Source organism: Rhinoraja longicauda, chromosome 22 (assembly GCF_053455715.1).
Source record: "Rhinoraja longicauda isolate Sanriku21f chromosome 22, sRhiLon1.1, whole genome shotgun sequence".
NCBI lineage: Eukaryota > Metazoa > Chordata > Chondrichthyes > Rajiformes > Arhynchobatidae > Rhinoraja > Rhinoraja longicauda.
In genome coordinates this window covers 13,390,573-13,410,180 of record NC_135974.1, presented here as the reverse complement: position 1 = coordinate 13,410,180, position 19,608 = coordinate 13,390,573, and the positions used below count along the sequence as shown (strand labels likewise).

At 50.7% G+C, this 19,608-nt stretch overlaps 1 protein-coding gene across 5 annotated transcripts in view; it reads left to right on the top strand.

The window, feature by feature from the left end:
- The window catches only part of zhx3b (zinc fingers and homeoboxes 3b), a 72,455-nt gene extending 53,111 nt beyond the window's left edge, over positions 1-19,344 (top strand). For all 5 annotated transcript variants that reach the window (XM_078418751.1, XM_078418752.1, XM_078418750.1 and 2 more), the window contains exons 2-3: positions 12,640-15,669; positions 18,518-19,344. In XM_078418751.1, the coding sequence (XP_078274877.1) occupies positions 12,795-15,669; positions 18,518-18,528 (2,886 nt within the window). In that variant the 5' untranslated portion in view covers positions 12,640-12,794 and the 3' untranslated portion in view covers positions 18,529-19,344. The remainder of the gene's footprint in view (positions 1-12,639; positions 15,670-18,517) is intronic.
- Positions 19,345-19,608: the final 264 nt, after the last annotated feature.

Sequence of the window (19,608 nt, the reverse complement as noted above, 5' to 3'; positions counted from 1 at the left end):
CGGGTGCTCCGGTTTCCCCCCCGCATCCCAAAGACATGTGGGTTTGTAGGTTAATTGTCCTCTGTAAATTGCCCCTGGTGTGTAGGACATAGGACTAGTGTACGGATCATCAATGGTCGGTGTGGACTTGGTAGGTCGAAGGGTCTGTTTCCACACTGTATCTCCAAACTAAATAATCACTACCTTCTGTTTTTCGAAAGAAAAAAATGTCCTTGCATTCTCCTCTTATCTTTGTCCTACAAATTTAACTCAATATCCTTCCAGTCTCCATCGATCCTTAAACCATGCATTAATCAGAGCAGCTTCCCTTTGTCCAACATCTCTAAGCAAGTCGCGACCTTGTACACACCCTATTGAATCACCTCTCAACCTTCCTGACAGCAAGCATGACTGGCCCCAGCCCTTTTAGTTGCACCTCGTGGCTGAAATCTTCTATCCCAGAGTCATTCTAGTGAGCTTTCCAATAATTCTGAAGATGGATTTTGCTTGACAATATTTCTGCAGTGTCTTGATATGTTTTTCATCCAAAGAGACAAAGAGCTTGTGTCAACACCATCCACTATTCCAGTTTAACGACATCTTTCCTATAGCAGAATAAAATACATTTTTTTAAAAGATTGAAAAATAAAAAAGTAAATACAAAATTTTTAAAAAACAAAGGGCTTAGAGCAGATTTATGAGGATGTTGCCAGGACTCGAGATCCTGAGCTACAGGGAGAGGCTGAGCAGTCTACCACTCTATTCCTTGGAGGGCAGGAGGCTGAGGGGTGATCTTATAGAGGTGTATAAAAAACATGAGAGGAATAGATAGGGTAAAAGCACAGTCACTTGCCCAGAGTAGGGGATTCGAGAACCAGAAGACATAGGTTTAAGATGAGAGGGGAAAGATTTAATAGGAACCTGAGGCCTAACTTTTTTTACTCAAAGGGAGGTGGGTGTTTGGTATGTGCTTCTGGAGGTGGTAGTTGAGGCAGGGACTATCGCAACGTTTAAGAAATATTTAGACAGGTACATGGATAGGATAGATTTAGAGGGATATGGGCCAAATGCAGGCAGGTGGACTAATGTAGATGGGGCATGTTGGTCGGTGTGGGCAAGTTGGGCTGAAGGGCCTGCTTACACGCTGTATGACTCTGTAACGCAGGACACTGGAAGCATTATTGAATGGGTTTTCACCATGGTGTTTTGCTTGGATGTGATGACCGTTTAACTGGTGCCACATTCTAGATGCAGCATTGGAAATTTGCTTTGTTTCTCAAGGATGTTCTTTCTTCATTTTAATGAGAGTCCTGTTTCGATCAATTGTCGAATAAATAAATAGGTTGTTTGTGTCAGCTTCGTGCAGTATTAGCGCCAAGCTCCTGCTGTGATGTCCCAAGGCTGTCTGTGGCTAGAAATTACTCTCCTTCAGCAGGTGGGCAGTTCACAGATGAAACCCAGGAGGAGGAAGGGGGCAAGGAGAGAGAGGGGGTCAGGGAGGGACCCCCCCCCCCCCATTCTCCCTACCACAATCAGCCTGGCGAAGGGTCCCAACCTGAAACATCACCTGTCCGTGATCTCCAGAGATGCTGCCTGACAGGGGATTAACTGGGATGTTAAGGAAAACACAAAATGCTGGAGTGCTGTAACTCAATGGGTCAGGCGGCATCTGTGGAGGGAATGGATCGGTGACGTTTCGGGTGGGGACCGTTCTTCAGTCTTCGAAGGACGGAATGATAGCAGAGGTGTTACGTTACTGGACTATTGGTGGGGAAGCGTGAGTTTGAATCCCACCCCAGATGCTAAATTCAAGTAATGAAATAAGTTTGAAATTACCAGAACAATAATAGGTGGTCCTAAAAGCTTACTTGGCCCCTTCATACCCCTTGGGTAATGAAACCTGCCACTGTTACCTCGTCTTGCCTGTCTGTGGATGGAATTTTTTTTTTAAACTGCAGATGCTGGAGATCTGAAATAAATGCAGGAAACACCCACCCAGTCTGGCAGCATCTGTGGAAAGAGAAGCAAAGAGTCTGTGAACTTGAAATGTTCATTTTGTTTCCCTCGCCACGGATGCCACCTGACCCGCTGAGTGTTTCCAGCTTTTTCTGTTTTTAACCTGGCCTCGAATGCCTTGTTCACTCAAATTACCCTCCCCCTCACCCCTCTCCACTAAAACACTGACTTTTAACTCCCCACTCGGCCTCGCCAGGGATGTGACATCCTACACGTTTAGTTTGGTTTAGTTCAGGGATACAGCATGGAAACAGGCCCTTCGGCCCATTGGCTCCATGCTGACTTTCAGACACGCATTCACACTGGTTCAAGTCAAGAGTGTTTTGTTGTCAGGTGTCCCGACTTTGTAGTTCGGAGCTTATTTGGAGGTTGTGGTGTTTAATAGCCTAATGGCTGTGGGGAAGAAGCTGTTCCTGAACCTGGACGTTACAGTTGTCAGGCTCCTGTACCTTCTTCCTGATGGCTGGAGTGATATGAGTTAGTGGCCAGGGTGGTGTGGATCTCCGATTATGACGGCTGCCTTATTGAGGCAGCGACTCTTGTAGATAGTGGGGAGGTCAGTGCCCGCGATGGACTGGGGCAGTGATCACCACATTTTTGCAATCTTCTTGTATGTTATCCCACTTTCGCATCCACTCCCTCCACACGGGGGGGCAATTTACAGAGGGCCAATTAACCCACAAACCCAAGTAAGTAATTTAAAGAAAAACACCTTGGGGTCAATTCCAGAGGCTTCCCACGTACACGAGGAGAGACGTCAAATCGCTTGCATGTGTCAGAATGTGGTACTGGTCCATTTTTGCCTTTGTCCAGTGACGATCTTGGCAAGGAGCCAGTTGGAAGGAGCGATGCAGCACGCAGAACATCCTGTACAAGGTGATGCTGATGTGCCTGCAGGGGGCTGAGCCGGAGATGGAGGAGAGGAGGCTCAGGCGGTTTATAAAAAATAAAAACACCTTGTACTGAAGAGTGGGGGATGGAAGCAGAAGGAGCAAAGGAAAATATGTTTCGGGACTTTTGAGGGAACGGCCCCTTTTAACAATGCCTTCGGTACAAAATAACGCCCTTAACTGCCCGCGCTGAACGTGTTTTTACTGGCACTGTGCCGGCAATAATAAAAGACGGGGCCTACAGCTGTCATTTGTCAGCCCTGTCACATTCACTAGGTTCTCCATGTTAGTCCCTTGAGGACACCAAGCGAGCAACAATAATTTGAAGTACAAAGACACTTGGACGATGAAATAAGTGGGAACCTTATTTTTTATTGCTAGGCTTTTCTTCTATTATTGGTTTTGTTATTGACATGTCCACCAAGACACAGCGAAAAACTCTTGTTTACGCGCTATTCCATCAAATCAGATAACATGAGGAGGTGACATCAGGGGCTGCACGGTGGCGCAGTGGCAGAGTTGCTGCCTCACAGCGCCAGAGACCCGGGGTTGATCCTGGCTCCACGGAGTTTGTACGTCCTCCCTGTGACCGCGTGGGTTTTCTCTGGGTGCTCCAATTTCATCTCAAACATTGGTGTAGGGGAGAGAAAGCGAGTTGGGGCCTGGCAAGTGATAGGTGGATACAGGTGTGTGAGGAGAAGGGGGGGGGGGGGGGGGGGGTTGATATAACTTTTAGAAACAGGAAGCAGAACAGCATCGCCATTTGGCTTGCTCCACTCTTCCTGATGGATGGAGCATCAATGGCTGAACCTTCTCCCTCGCTCTGCCTCCCCTCCACTCCCAGCAGCCGCAAAATCCAACAGATGAAAATCAAAACTGGCAAGGGGAAACAGTGCTCAGGAAATTTCCTTTCTGATCCTCTTTAGACTTTAGAGATACAGCACAGAAACAGGCCCTCTGACCCACTGAGTCCACACCAACCAGCGACCTCCCCATACACTAGCACTATCCTACACATTTTTTACAATTTTACCAAAGCCAATTAACCTCCGTACAAGCAGCACCCATAGTCAGAATCGAACTTGGGTCTCTGGCGCAGTATGATAGCAATTCTACCTCCGCAATGGGGTAGAGGTGAATTGGACAGTACCCTAGCTTTTGGAAGGACTGTTCTAAAGCTTGGTAACAGAGGGGAAGAGCTGCTCCAGAGTCGGGTGGCTCGTGCTTTCAAGCTTCGGTACCATCCGCCGGATGGGAGCCGGGAGAAGAAGGAATGACTGGGGTTGGAAGGGATTGGACCAGGGCGAATAGAAAGGAATCAAGGTATGTGGAAATGATTTCAGTGGGACAGGAATAGGCAGGAACAATGGGTGTGCCAGGGCAGTTCTGCTTATGGATTTTGGGGAGAATGTTAAAGGGTCTGTAGAAGGGTCCCGACCCAAAAAGTCACCCATGTGTAATACTAGTAGTAGTTTATCATCATGTGCACTGAGGTACAGTGAAAAGCTTTTTGTGGCGTGCTATCCAGTCAGTTTTTATCCAGTGTTTGTAGCGTGCTGTCCAGCCAGTGAAAAGACCGTACAATCAACCCATCCACAGTGGTACAGATAAAGGATAAAGGAAATAACGTTTTGTGCAAGATAAAGTCCAGTAAAGTCTGATTAAAGACAGTCTGAGTGTCTAACTCAGGACCGCTCTCTAGTTGGACTCCAGGCCGACCAAAGCGGCTTGCCAATTCTTAACAAGTTCTCACTTCATGGAAATTAGAAATACTCTCCACATCCGCATCTTGTGAAAAGTTAATTTGAAAGGGCCAGGGCTGGTTCAGGAGATGACAGAGATTGTTGATGATGTTTATCATTCCGAGGCAATGTCTTCAGTCATCGTTATTTTTTTTTACAGCACAGATGGACCTCTCTTGGTTTTCACATTAGTGCCAGCTCTGTCAAAGAGTCCTTGTCATTTGTTGCCCGACCAAATATCTGTTTAAATTTATCTCTCTTAAATATTTATCCACCTTGCATGGACTTAGCTTCTGCTAATGTTTCTCATAAAACTTTACACATCCTAGTCCAAGCGCTAACTCTTAAATTCATTGCCTGCGGGGAAATTGTGTTAAATTTCCCACTTGCTGTGACTGGATATTGCTTTCCTAATTTATAACTTCCAGTCCCCTGCTTATTTGATCCTTTCTCTTGCCTTTCTCACTTCTTACCCAATTGCCTCATCAAAACATATTGACCACCCTCCCCCAGCCCATCCTCTCGTGTGTAGACACAGTGACACCTTTCTCAATGTCCGGAACTCAACAAAAAATATTCTGTGGGTTGTGAAATGATTCTGCAAGGTAAACACAAAAAGCCAGAGTAACACAGCGGGTCTGGCAGCATCTCTGGAGAAAAGGAATAGGTGACGTTTCGGGTCGAGACCCTTCTTCAGATTCTGCAAGTTTGCCCTTGCTCTGTTAAAACTGATGCCTTTTTTTGTTCTTGCCAAAAATACATATGTTATTTAATGATGGGATGTGATTATTGCCAGCGATATATTGTCCACCCCAAACTTCCCCCGAATGGGGGATGCAGTGCATCAGTTCATGGGACATAGAAGCAGAATTAGGCCATTTTGCTCATCGAGTCTGCTCCACCATTCATTCATGGTTGATCTATTTTTCTCTCTCAACCTCATTCTTTGGCTTTCTCCCCGTAAACGTTTGACACCATTGCTAATCAAGATCTTATCAAACTCCACTTTGAAAATACCCAATGACATTTCCTCCACCGCCTCCTCAAATTAAAAGGATGTACCTTCAGAATGAATTTCTTCAGGCAGGTGGTGGTTAATCTGTGGCAATGAATTCCACAGATTAATCACCTTCTGGCTGAAGATATTCCTCCTCACCTTCATTCTAAAGGTACGTCCTTTTATTCTGAGGCTGTGCCCTCTGGTCCTAGACTCTCCCGTCCCTCTCCACTTCCACTCTATCCATGCCTTTCGTTATTCGGTAAATTTCAATGAGATTGCCGCCTCAACCCCTTCTAAACCCCAGCGAGTACAGCCCAGAGCTATCAAACGCTCCTCGTAAGTTAATCCAATCATTCCCGGGATCATTCTCGTATACCTCCTCTGGACCCTCTCCAACGTCAGCGAGTTCTTCCTCAGATATGGGGCTCGAAACTGCTCAGTTAATAGTTGACAAATTCATAGGTCTTAGGTCAGATCAGGTAAGGATGTCAGATTTCATTCCTTCCAAGGATGTTTGTGAATCTGGACATTAAACAAACCAAAAGATATGGCAATAAGGTTGGAAATGGTTGCTGAAGTAAAAGACCAGTCTTGATCTTGATGCTGGAACCAGCTTGAAGGGCCTATTCCTGCACCTATTTCATTTATTCTTATGGTTGGATTTCTAGTATTTTCATGATCAATGTTACTGTGACTAACTTTTTTAAAATTCAAGATTTAAGGGCCAGTAGAGCTGCTGCCTCACAGCGCCAGAGACCCGGGTTCCATCCTGACCTCGGGTGCTGTCTGTGTGGAGTTTGCATGTTCTCCCTGAAACCATGTGGGTTTCCTCTGGGAGTTCTAGTTTTCTCCCACATCCCAAAGACGTGTAGGTTTGTAGGTTAATTGGCCTCGATAAATTGATCTTAGTGTGTAGGTAATGGATGCAAAAGTGGGATAACATAGAATCAGTGCGTTAGGTGATCGATAGTAGATTCAGTGGGCCAAAGGGCCCGTTTCCCTGCTGTGTCTAAAACTGAAACTAAAGTAAAGTACTCAAACCTAAATTCCCCAGCCACTGTGATGGGAGTCAAACTCGTTCCCTGGATCAACAGTCCAGATGACAGAGAGAAGGTGCTAGAATAAGTCAGCGGGTCAGGTGGTATCTCTGGAGAAAAAGGATGGGTGACCTTTCGGGTCGGAACTCTTCTTCTTAGTCCAGAACCTTGGCGTAAAGAGAGGAAGTTAAGATCTTGTGTGCTTTCTATTTTTAAAAGGACTCCTAATTATAAAACTCGTTCTTTAAGGAAGGGCTGTTGATGTTATTTGCAAGTTGGCTCATATGAAGAGGCAGAAATAAATGTAAACGAGTTGGCCTCAGAGATATGGATCAGAGCCTTCTACCTGGAAACAGGGCCTGCCAAGAGCTCTGTGCTTGCCGTGATAGGGTTGCTTTATGTGGTCAATCTGACCTTTGCTAGCATAGTTTCCACAGCACCAACTCCTGCCGTCAGTCAGTGGCAGTGCTGTAGAGGGTGTAAGTCATGCTTGCAGGCGAGGAGCAGTCATTAAGAGTTCCTGCAGATGCTGCAACAGTGTTTCGTTTAGTTCAGTTTAGTTCAGAGATGCAGCATGGAAACAGGCCCACCGAGACCATGCCGGCCAGCGTTCCCGGCACACTAACACGATCCTACGCACACTAGGGACATTTTACAATTTTACCAAGCCAATTAGCCTACAGACCTGTACATCTTTGGAGTGTGAGGAGAAACCGGAACACCCAGAGAAAACCAACGCGGGTCAAGGGGGAGAACATACAAACTCGGTACAGGCAGCACCTGTGGTCAGGATTGAACCCGGGTCTATGGTGCTGTAAGGCAGCAACTCTACTGCTGTGCCACCGTGCCGTCCTAACACAGGCATTTATTCAGCAAATCCATTGTCTGTGTTCCTTGAGTTTAGTCTATTGTTGTCAAGTGTACCGAGGTACGGTGAAAAGTTTTTTGTTGCGTGCTATCCAGTCAGCGAAAAGACTATACATGATTACAATCAAGCCGTCCACGGTGTACAGATACAGGATAAAGGGTGTAATGTTTAGTGCAAGGTGAAGTCCGATTAAAGATAGTCCGAGGGTCTCCAATGATGTAAATGGTTGGTCAGGAAAACTCTCTAGTTGGTGAATGGGTGGTTCAGTTGTCTGATAACAGCTGGGAAGAAACTGTCCCTGAATCTGGAGGTTTGTGTTTTCACACCTCTGTGCCTCTTGCCTGATGGGAGAGGGGAGGAGAGTGAGGCTCATCCTTTGACGTGTTGCCTTTAACAATTGCAATTGTTCGTCAGTCAGAAAGTATTCCCCAGGATGGAAATGTCAAATACTAGAGGGCGCAGCTTTAAGGGGAGGGGGCACAGCTTTAAGGGGATGGGGGGCACAGCTTTAAGGGGAGAGGGCACAGCTTTAAGGGGAGAGGGCACAGCTTTAAGGGGAGGGGGGCACAGCTTTAAGGGGAGAGGGCACAGCTTTAAGGGGAGGGGGGCACAGCTTTAAGGGGAGAGGACACAGCTTTAAGGGGAGAGGACACAGCTTTAAGGGAAGAGGGCACAGCTTTATGGGGAGGGGGGCACAGCTTTAAGGGGAGAGGGCACAGCTTTAAGGGGAGAGGGCACAGCTTTAAGGGGAGGGGGGCACAGCTTTAAGGGGAGAGGGGCATAGTGTAAAGGAGATGCATGGGGCAAGTTTTTTACACAGAGGATGAAGAGAACCTCGGGCGCTCTGCCAGGGTTGGTGGTGGAGGTTGATATGATAATGCTATTGAAGAGACTAGGATAGGCACGTGGATATGTAGGGAATAGAGGGATGTGGATTAAGGGTGGCACATTGTTGCAGCTGGTATAGTTGCTGCCCACAGCGCCAGAGACCCGGGTTCGATCCGGACCTCCGGTGCTGTCCGTGTGATGTGTGCACGTTGTCCCCGTGACCGCGTGGGTTTCCTCCAGGTGCTCCGGTTTCCTTCCAATCCCACATGTAGGTCTGCTGGTTATTTGGCCTTTGTAAATTGTCCCTAGTGTGTGGGGAGTGGATGACCACATGGGTAACATAGAACTAGTGTGAATGAGTAATCGGTGGTCAGCGTGAACTTTGTAGGCTCTTTCTATACTGCATTTTTCACTCAATGCAATCAATTCAGTATGCAGGCAGATAAGGGTTGGTTCGGAACTGACATTGTGGGCCGAAGGGGCTGTTCGTATGCTGTACTGTTCTATGTTTGTTGTTTGTACATATTTCTAAGCCATCCTCATTGAAAATCCGTAATGTGCCCTACTCTGGGCACGAGACACTGCGTTTACCCAATCTAGAGTAGGGGAATGGAGAACCAGAGGACAATGGTATAAAGTGGGGGGGGGGGGGGGGTAGGATTTAATAGGAACCCGAGGGGTAACTTTTTTTGCATAAAGGGGAGTGGGTGTATGGAACGAGCTGCTGGAGGAGGTAGTTGAGGCAGGTACTATGGCAACGTTTAAGAAACATTTAGACAGGTACATGGATAGAACTGGTTGAGAGGGGTTTGGGCCAAACAAACAGGTGGGTCGAGAGAGGATGGGACATATAACAGATTAGTGTGGGATTAGTGTAAATGGGTGTCAACGTAGGCCATAGAACCTGTTTCCATGCTGTATCTCTCTATCTATTAATTGCAAGCATACAGACAAGGTGTGGACATATTTCTTCCCAAGAGTATTTCAGTGAAGTGTAGCAATGCCATTGAGAAACTGTCTCTGTGTTCACCGTGGAAAGCTCGCTACAGCATAATCATTCATTCCCGTCAGTCCTGGTGCAGGGTCTCGATCCGAAACATCGACCATTTCTTTCCCTCCCACCGATGCTGAGTTTGAGATTATTTTAGAGCTACAGCGTGGAATCAGGCCCTTCAGCCCACCGAGTCCGTGCTGACCAAAGACCACCCGTGCACTAGTTCTATACTACACACCAGGGGCAATTTACCTAAGTCAATTAACCGACAAACCTGCACGTCTTTGGAGTGTGGGAGGAAACCGGAGCCACCCGAGAAAACCCACTCGGTCACGGGGGGAATGTACAAACGTCGTATAGACAGCACCCGTAGTCAGGATCGAACCCGGGTCTCTGGCGCTTTGAGGCAGCAACTCTACCGCTGTGCCGCCCTTCAGTTGGAGTACCTGCTGCGATTTATTCTTTGCTCCAGATTCCAGCATCTGCATTCTCCTGTATCTCTGTAATCATTTGCTCTATTCCCTGACATTTTTTATTTGTTGCGTCCTGGAAGGAGTATTCTGAGCCTTTGTAAGATGTTAAAATGAAGCAATACATTTCTGTAATGCCTTTCAGGGCACCATATGAAGCTTTGCAGCCAATTTTTTTTTTAAATTGTAGCAATCCGGAGAAACAAGGTCAATGTGATGAGCTGTGGAGGACAAGGAGAAGAGCTATGGATCTATTACTGAGCTCGTAGAGGTCCACGCGCTGTGTAAACACTCCGTTCAATAATTAACCGATGCAGCTCCGTCGCTCGCGGGCGCATGCACGCCCGGGTACACATTCTAACCGCAATTGCTTTGTTCTCCGCCCACACACGATGGCCCGCCCCCCCGGACCCCATGATTGGTCGCCCCAGATCACGCCCAGTCCACGCGAGAGTTTGAGCCCGACAAACCACGGTTCGAAAGCAAAATGGCTCTGCCCGCCACATCACTCCCCAGAACCGGAGTAATGGGGGCGGTTAGGGTGACGAGTGAGGCGGCCTGATCGCGTGTACGTGTCTCCTGTGTCCGGGGTCGCAGCTGGCAGAGTTGAGGGCGGGTGCGGTCGTGACGGTTGTGGGGTTGTGCCACCTGCACTGGTTGTTCAATGTCCAAGTGTGCCATCTTGAGACGGTTCACGGAGACAGTCTCGTGCTTGCTGCCATCCAGTCCAGGCCCTTGAGCCATGTCTTTAGGGATGCCTTCAGGTGCCGGTGAAAACGTTCCACTAGGCCGTTGGCTTGCGGGTGGTGGGCCATAGTGAGGTGCAGCTGAGCGCCAAGCAGCTGGGCCGTTGCTGACCACAACTCGGCGGTGAACTGCGCACCTCTTTCGGACGAGATGTCCACAGGCACACCAAAGCGTGCAATCCAGTGGGCAGTGCGGGCACGTGCACACTGCGCAGCGAGGGTATCCGAGAGCGGGACGGCTTCCGGCCATCTCGTGAATCGGTCCACGATAGTGAGAAGGTGGGTGACACCTCTGGATGGGGGCAGCGGTCCCACGATGTCGATGTGGATGTGGTCGAAACGCCGGGCGAAACTCTGCAGCGGCGCCTTGATGTGACGCTGGCAGAGGATGCACGCCCTGGCCCAGTTGCCGCCCGGCTTGCGCAACCCGTGCCACATGAACTTGGCCGCCACCAGAGCCGTTGTTGCCCGTATGGAAGGGTGAGCCAAACCATGAACCATGTCGAAAATCCGGCGGCGTCAAGCTGTGGGGATGATGGGTCTCGGCTGTCCCGTAGACACGTCGCAAAGGAGCGTGGCGTCAGCGGGCCCCAATCGCACATCCTCCAACTGCAGGCCTGAGATGGCGGTGCAGTAGGCGAGCATCTCCTCATCCTCTCGCTGTGCGGCCGCCAGGGCCGTGTAGTTGACACCCGCGGCCAAAGCGTGGATGACATTGATGGCGGTGCGGGACCACGCATCTGTGACCCGCTTGCACTTGCCTGCGATGTGCTGGACACAAGTCGTGTACTCAGAGATGTAGGCCCAGTGACGCTGCTGCCGGGATGACCAGGGGTCAGACACTTTGGCAAAGGCAAACGTGAGTGGCCTGTGGTCGGTGAAAGGCCTGCCCTCGAGGAAGCAGCAGAAATGCTGGATGGCCAGGTAGAGCGTGAGGAGCTCTCGGTCAAAAGCGCTGTACTTCTGCTCGGGAGGTCTCAAGTGACGACTGAAAAAGGCGAGGAGCTGCCAGCTTCCATTGATCAGTTGTTCCAGCTCTCCGCCCACTATAGAGGTCCACTCGCTGTAAACACAACCTTCAATATAGCCAATGACCTGGCCTCCATAGCCGTCTGTGGCAATGAGTTCCACAGATTCACCACCCTCTGACTAAAGAAATTCCTCCATCTCCTTGCTAAAGGAATTTCCTTTTATTCTGAGGCTATGGCCTCTGGTCCTAGACTCTTCCACTAGTGGAAACAATCTCTCCAGCTCTCCGCCCACTATAGAGGTCCACGCGCTGTAAACACTCCGTTCAGTAATTGACCGGTGCAGCTCCATCGCCCGCCCGCCCGCCCGCCCACACGCACATGCCCGAGTTCAAATTCTAACCGCAATTCCTTTGTTCTCCGCCCACACACGATGGCCCGCCCCCCGGACCCTGTGATTGGTCGGCCCAGATCACGCCCAGTCCACGCGAGAGTTCGAGCCCGACAAACGACGGTTCAAAACCAAAATGGCTCGGCCCGCCGCAAGCTAATGATTACAAACAGGTCACCACCCTGTGTGTGTAAGCTGCATTAATGTGTTTGTTTCCCTGAATTCTCTTCTGGTAGTACATTGTCTTTCCAAGCAACAGCGAAAACATTTACATTATATCCATGTCCAATTCCTGTCTGGTCCCCTTTCCTTCAAGAACTCAGAGCGGCACGGTGGCACAGCGGTAGCGTTGCTGCCTTTCAGCGCCAGGGACCCGGGTTCGATCCTGACCACGGGTGCTGTCTCTAAGGAGTTTGTACATTCTCCCGCCAACCGTGTGCGTTTTCCTCGGGTGTTCCGGTTTCCTCCCACATTCCAAAGAAGTACAGGGGGTTAGTAGGTTAATTGGCTTCTGTAAATTGTAAATTGTCCCTAGTGTGTCCCAGGGGGTGGTCGGCGTGGACTCGGTGGGCCGAAGTGCCTGTTTCCACGCTGTATCTCCAAAGTCTAAACAAATGAATGCGGCAATCTTATAAGACTCCACTGGTACAAGGAGGGCTTGCAACTGATGCTTTAATACATCTCATGTCTCTCTCACTTTGGCCTTGCAGGCGGGTCGGTTGTTCAGAGGCATCCAAGTTGGCGGTGGTCGTGAGTGAGAGGGTGTGGCTTCCATGGAGAGAAGAGGACTGTGAGCTGGGGTTTTGCGCTCGTGGGGTTAAAGACTTGCGCTGTGCCTCCATCTCCTGACCCATTGGCACCAGCGATGGCGAGCAAGAGGAAGTCCACCACGCCGTGTATGATACCAGCCAAGACCCTGGCCTTGCGGGATCCGGCCGTGGGCGCCAGCCCAGCGTACCACGACGATGACGATCAATCCTTACCGCGAGCGTTTCCAACCGACGACCCTTCAGCCGGAGAGGAGTCTTGTGGTGAGATCGAGGGAGCAGTGCCCGATGGGTTTGAGTGCAAGTACTGCGATTTCACCAGCCAGGACTACCACGCCTTCACCGTGCACGTGGAGTCTGCGCACTCGGACGCGTGCGTGGGCCGGCTGTACGTCTGCGTGGAGTGCAACTACAGCGCCCACAGCCAGGAGGCGCTGGCGATGCACAACGCGCTGAGCCACAGCGTGGCGGACAACCTCAAGGTCAGCGTCATCAAGAAGGGCAACCAGATGCTGCCCGAGCAGAACCTGGCCGACCCGCGGGGCAATCTCCCCGCCGCCCAGGAGAACGGGAAGGACACCGATGCCCAGGCCGAAATCTCCATCAGCAAGACCCCCATCATGAAGATGCTGAAGGGCAAACCGGACAGCAAGAGGATCAGCATCACCCACCCGGGGAGGGAAGAGCCCAGCGAGGAGGTCGGCGTGGCCAACGAGGCCATTAAGAAGGCGGAGGGGCAAGAGGTGGTCCCGGTCAATGGGCCAACGGGCTCTGGCCAGGTCGTCAATGGGGCCACGGTGGTGCCGATGCCTGTCCTGCAGGCCAGCATGGCCCAGATTATCCCGGTGGTCCAACAGCCGGCTCCGGGCAGCAGTTCCAGCCCCCTTCCCAAGGTCATGATTCCGCTGAGCAGCATTCCCACCTACAACGCCGCCATGGACACCAACAGCTTCCTCAACAACTCCTTCAACAAGTTCCCCTACCCGACCAAGGCCGAGCTGTGCTGGCTCACGGTGGTGACCAAGTACCCGGAGGAGCAGCTGAAGATCTGGTTCACCGCCCAGCGGCTCAAGCACGGCATCAGCTGGACGCCGGAGGAGATCGAGGACGCCCGGAAGAAGATGTTCACCACCATCATCCAGGGCGTCCCTCAGCAGACTATCACCGTGCTGCCCAGCCAGGTGACCACCACCAATGGCAGCCACCACCTCTTCCAGGCCAACTTCCCCTGCCAGCTGATGACCCAGGCGGGCAACATTGTGGTCGCCCAGCCCGGTGGGGTGGTGAAAGGACTCGCCATGGCGGGCTCCCACCTGGCGGTCAGCCTGGCCGCCATCCCCAGGCAGCAGCAGCAGCAGCAGCAGCAGCAGCAGCAGCAGCAGCAGCAGCAGCAGCAGCAGCAGCAGAAGCAGCAGCAGCAGCAGCAGCAGCAGCAGCAGCTGCAGCAAGACATCTCCAAGTTCCAGAAGCTTGGAGGAACGACGGAGAAGACCGTGACCTCGGTTTGCGCCGCCCAGCCGGCGGCGGTCAGCGGCACGAGCCAGCTCTCGTCCACCAGCCTCATGTCCGAGTTCGGGACGCATAAGTATAAGAAGACCAAGGAGCAGTTGGCGGCGCTGAAGCAGAGCTTCCAGCGCGCCCAGTTCCCCGAGCCGGACGAGGTGGACCGGCTGGTCAGGGTGTCGGGGCTCCAGGGCAAGGAGATCCGCAAGTGGTTCAGCGACCGGCGCTACAACTACAAGAACCTCAAGTGCAACCAGTCCTTCGAGGCGGGAGGCCACGGCCAGGCGGCCGGGGTGGGCACGGAGGAGACCGCCAGCCCGCAGCCCAGCCCGGGCTTCCAGCCCTGCCGCCGCCAGTGGCAGACCAGCTGCGACTTCACCCCGCCCAAGTTCAAGGGCAAGTCGGCCGAGCAGCTCAGCCTGCTGGAGCACAGCTACGGCCTCAGCCCCTTCCCCACAGAGGATGAGGTGGGCCGCCTACGGACCCAGACCAAGATGACCCGGAGGGAGATCGACCTGTGGTTCTCCGAGCGCAGGAAGGTCAAGGAGGACGAGCGGCGCGGTGGGCGCCAGGAAGACTCTGGGGTGGCCGACTCGGCCGGGGACGAGGAGGAGGACGAGGAGGACGAGGACGAGGAGGACGAGGAGGACGGGGAAGGGACGCCCAGCGACAGCAGCTCGGTGGACATGAAGCGGGTCTTGCTCCCTCAGGAGCGGCAGAAGGTCAGCCCCCTGAAGATCTGCATGAAGGACGGCTCCAACGCCTGCGTCCAGCCCAATGCCGCGCACGCCGCCAGGACCGCCAACCCCGGCGGCCTCTCCACCTCCTCCTACCATGCCCCCAAGTACAAGGGGCAGAACAAGAAGACGGTCCACCAGCTCCACCTGATGAAGCTTCAGTTCATGCGCACCCAGTGGCCCACGGTGGAGGAGTACGACGAGCTGGCCATCAGAGCCAGGCTGCCCCGGACCGAGGTGGTCCGCTGGTTCGGAGACGCCCGCTACGCCCTGAAGAACGGGCAGCTGAAGTGGTTCGACGACTACAAGAAGGGCATCTACGCCATCCGCTCGGGCAGCAACAGCCTGATCACCGACGTGCCGGCGGAGCAGTACAGGATCAGGCGCACGCCGGGCCGCAAGAGCGGCAAGGTGGTGCTGTTCGAGTACTACACCCAGCACCGCATGCTGCACGAGGAGGACCTCGACCGCCTGTGCGAGAGGTCCTGCATGAGCTACGAGCAGGTGAGGGACTGGTTCGCCGAGAAGCAGACCGAGGACGCAATGTACATGTCAGACTTCAGCAACGAGGACCTGCAGTCGACCAACGGCGAGAGCGACAAGGCCAAGGGCGGCCCAGGCCTCGCCGCCGACGAGGCGTACTCCGACGTGACCGACAACAGCGACAACTGGGACGTCCAGTCACGGGACGGTCCAGCGCAACTCGACGAGTTTGACACGGAGAATATCTCTGGTGAGGCTCCACGCTCAGTTCCCTTCATCCCGTATCTGTACACTGTGGACGGCTCGATTGTACTCGAGTACAGTCTTCCCGCCGACTGCATAGCACGCCACAAAAAAACCCTTTTCACTGTACCTCGGTACATGTGACAATGAAACTAAACTAAGATAAACAAAGGTGAAGCAAGTTCTAGTTTAGTTCAAATTGTAAGATAAGGGAGCTGCAGATGCTGGTTTATACCCAAGATAGACACATAATGCTGGAATTACTCAGCGAGTCAGGCAGCATCCCTGGAGAAAATGGATTTTTCAGGGTTGGGGCCCAGACTCAGTTTAGTTTAGTTTAGTTTTAAATTCTATTTAGTTTCGTTTAAGTTTAATTCTATTTAGTTTAGTTTAGTTCAATTTAATTTAGTTTAGTTTAGTTCAATTTAGTTTAGTTTAGAGATACAGCATGGAAACAACTAGTTCACTTGCATTTCCATTTGGGTTTAGTGCAGTAAGCTGAAAGCTTCTCTATCTGTTTTCTTGTTATTAATTTCTGGGACAGAGCAAGGCCTATATTTATTGTCCACTGTTGAAACAAGGAACTGCAGATGCCTGTTTACAACAACAAAAAGGCACAAAGCGCTGGAGTATTTCAGCAGATCAGGCATCATCTCTGGAGAACATGGATAGGTGACGTTTAGGGTGGGGACCCTACTTCAGGCTGATGAAAAGTCCTGACCCGAATTGTCACCTATCCAGATTTGTAGGTTAATTGGCTTTGGTAAAATTGTAAATCGACCCCAGTGTGTAGGATAGCGTTAGTGTGCGGGGATTGCTGGTCGGCATGGACAAAGGGCCTGTTTCCATGCTGTATCACTAAACTAAACTAAACTAAACTGGAATCAACAAACATGGTTCTAATTCTAATGTGGCACATTGCCATCTGCTTTTCATCTAATTGTCTGTGGGATGGCACCAGGGAAAATGGGTGTGAAAGCTGCCGTATAAACAGAAACATATCTGTTTCATTATTGTTTGCAAGAGAAGGAATTCTTCTGGCGCCAACCATTAAGAAGGACGGGGACAATGGGTACAGAGTGCACATTTATCTCCAACTACCCCTCCAAGGGCAGGGAATAGAGGGATAGGGATCGTGTACAGGCAGATGAGATCAGTTAAACTTGGCATCATGTTCAGCACAAAACATTGTGCCCGTTCCTGTGCTGTATTGTTCTATGTTCTAAGTCACACAGCAAGCATGCTTGTACCTGCAGTGACACTGACAACAATCTGGGTGCTCCTCGGCTAACAGCCCATGGACTGGAGAGAAAACTCAGCTAGTTTAGTTTAGTTTAGTTTAGAGACAGCATGGTGGCGCAGCGGTAGAGTTGCTGCCTCACAGCGCCAGAGACCCCGGTTCCATCTAGACTAAGGGTGCTGTCTGTACGGAGTTTGTACGTTCTCCCCGTGACCTGCGTGGGTGCTCAGGTTTCCTTCCACACTCCAAAGATGTGCAGGTTAACAGGTTAATTGACTTCTGGAAATTGTAAATTGTCCCTAGTGTGTAGGATAGTGCTAGTGTATGGGATGATCGCTTGGTCGGTGCAAAATCGATGGGCCAAAGAGCTGTATCTCAAAAACTAAAAGCACCCGAGATCAGGATCGTACCTTGGTCTTTGGCGCTGTGAGACCACAGCTCGACCAGCTGTACCAATGCGCCACCCTTATCCATTGACCTGAGCCAATGGTTGGGCAATCTTGTTCGATTGAAGTGGTCTTTGGCTCAAAGCCCCGTTATGCATTTGATCCACTTCATAAGTTCATAAGCCATAGGAACAGAATTAGGCCATTCGACCCATTGAGTCGACTCCGCCATTTAATCATGGCTGATTTATCTTTCCCTCTCAATCCCATTCTCCTGCCTTTGCCCCGTAAGCCTTGACACCCTTACTAATCATGTCAATCACAACCTTCAATATAGCCAATGACCTGGCCTCCATAGCCGTCTGTGGCAATGAGTTCCACAGATTCACCACCCTCTGACTAAAGAAATTCCTCCATCTCCTTGCTAAAGGAACTTCCTTTTATTCTGAGGCTATGGCCTCTGGTCCTAGACTCTTCCACTAGTGGAAACAATCTCTCCACATCCACTCTATCCAAGTCTTTCACTATTCATTAAGTTTCAATGAGGTCCCCCCTCATCTAAACTCCAGCGAGTACAGGCCCAGTGCCGTCAAATGCTCATCATGTGTTAACCCAATCATCCCCAGGATTATTCTCGTAAACTTCTTCTGGACCCTCTCCAACACCAGCACATCCTTCCTCAGATATGGGACCCAGAACTGCTCATAATACTCCAAATGTGGTCTGACCAGTGCCTTATAAAGCCTCAGCATCACATCCCTGTTTTTATAATAATACATTTTTATTATTTTTATTATACTCTTGTCCCCTCGAAATTAATGCTAACGCTGCATTTTGCCTTCCTTGTATGTTGGGCCTTGAGGTTGGAATAAAGCCTTTTCCCATTGTCAACCAACCTTTCTGCGAGACTCCTGGGCACTTGGCAAGTCTGGCAAGTTCAGGCAACTGAACTATCCTACCACAACCAGAGAGCAGTGCTAAACTACTATCTACCTCTTTGATGACCCTCAGACTATCCTTGATCGGACCTTGGTGGCTTTACCTCGCACTAAACATTCTCCCCTTGTCATGTCTCCGTACACTGTAAATGGATCGATTGTATTCATGTATTGTCTTTCTGCTGACTGGTTAGCACGCAACGAAAGCCTTTCACTGTACCTCGGTGCATGTGACAGTAAACAAAGCTAAACTAAGTCTCAAGATCCCTTCTCTACCCGTTGCTGTTTCAGAGGCAGAGTGACAGAAGATGAGCACCCTGGAAAGTACAAGAAGTGAAGACGGCAGCTCGTTCCCGAATGAGGTACACTGCAGACTCTCCTGGGCCCGCTGTTGGCTTCCACTGCCGCTGCCGCTGCCGCCCGGACTGATCGGAGACTGCGTTGGGAGGCTGTGGCTGTGGTTCAGACTCTCTCTAGTGTTTTGTGAGTGTGTGTGACGGCACCAAACACTGTAAATAGACACTGGCACAACTGACACTGAGGTGCCCACCTGCGATTTTATTAGCCTCCTGCAGACACCACAGTCGAAGAATTGGCTTCACTGCACAAATCCGTTTTTTGTTTGTATATACCAGGACTGGAAGACAAAATAAGGCGTGTTTACGACACGAATATATAAAAGAGACTTTAAGGTGGTGAATCCAAATTAGCGGAGGTGGCGATTGATGCTTGGAAATGGCCCTATTAACCTTCTCGGTCATCAGACTTTGTAGTCGGGATTGCACCAGCAAAATGTATTATCGATCCCTATTTGCACAGAGAGCAAGTTTTGGAAATACTTCATGTTTTGACACTTGCTGGTGTATCTTCTTTTACCCCTCCCACTCGCATTCCCCCTCTCCTTCCCCACCTCTCCCCTCCTCTCCCCCTCCCCATATTGGGTGCGTCTGTGTTTCAGATAGCACGTTGTTTACACGGAGAATAAAAAGGCAATTTGAAGTCTCTCTCGTAGGACCGCAGTGGCAATTAACGTCGATCTCGGAGAAGCGGAGGAAGCAGCCAGGAGGCGTGCAGCGATTTCTAACGCACAACGAGAAGGACCATTTTGCTGGGGCATGTTGAGGTTGTGGGGGGGGGGGGGGGGGGGAGTCAGTAGGTCACACCCATCGTTGCTTTGACTGCGATCTGGGCTAAACTGAGCCCACAAGATTATCGCGAGCAATTTTCATTTGAAGAGCTTTGTGCCACTTGCTCACTGTTTCGTGGGACAGCTTCATCCAGAATGGAGCCACATTGGGAAAACGAAAGACATTTTTTTTAAAAAGTGATTTTTGTTGAGGGAACTATGTAGAACTGGAGTCATTCTGGGGTGAAGGGTGGGA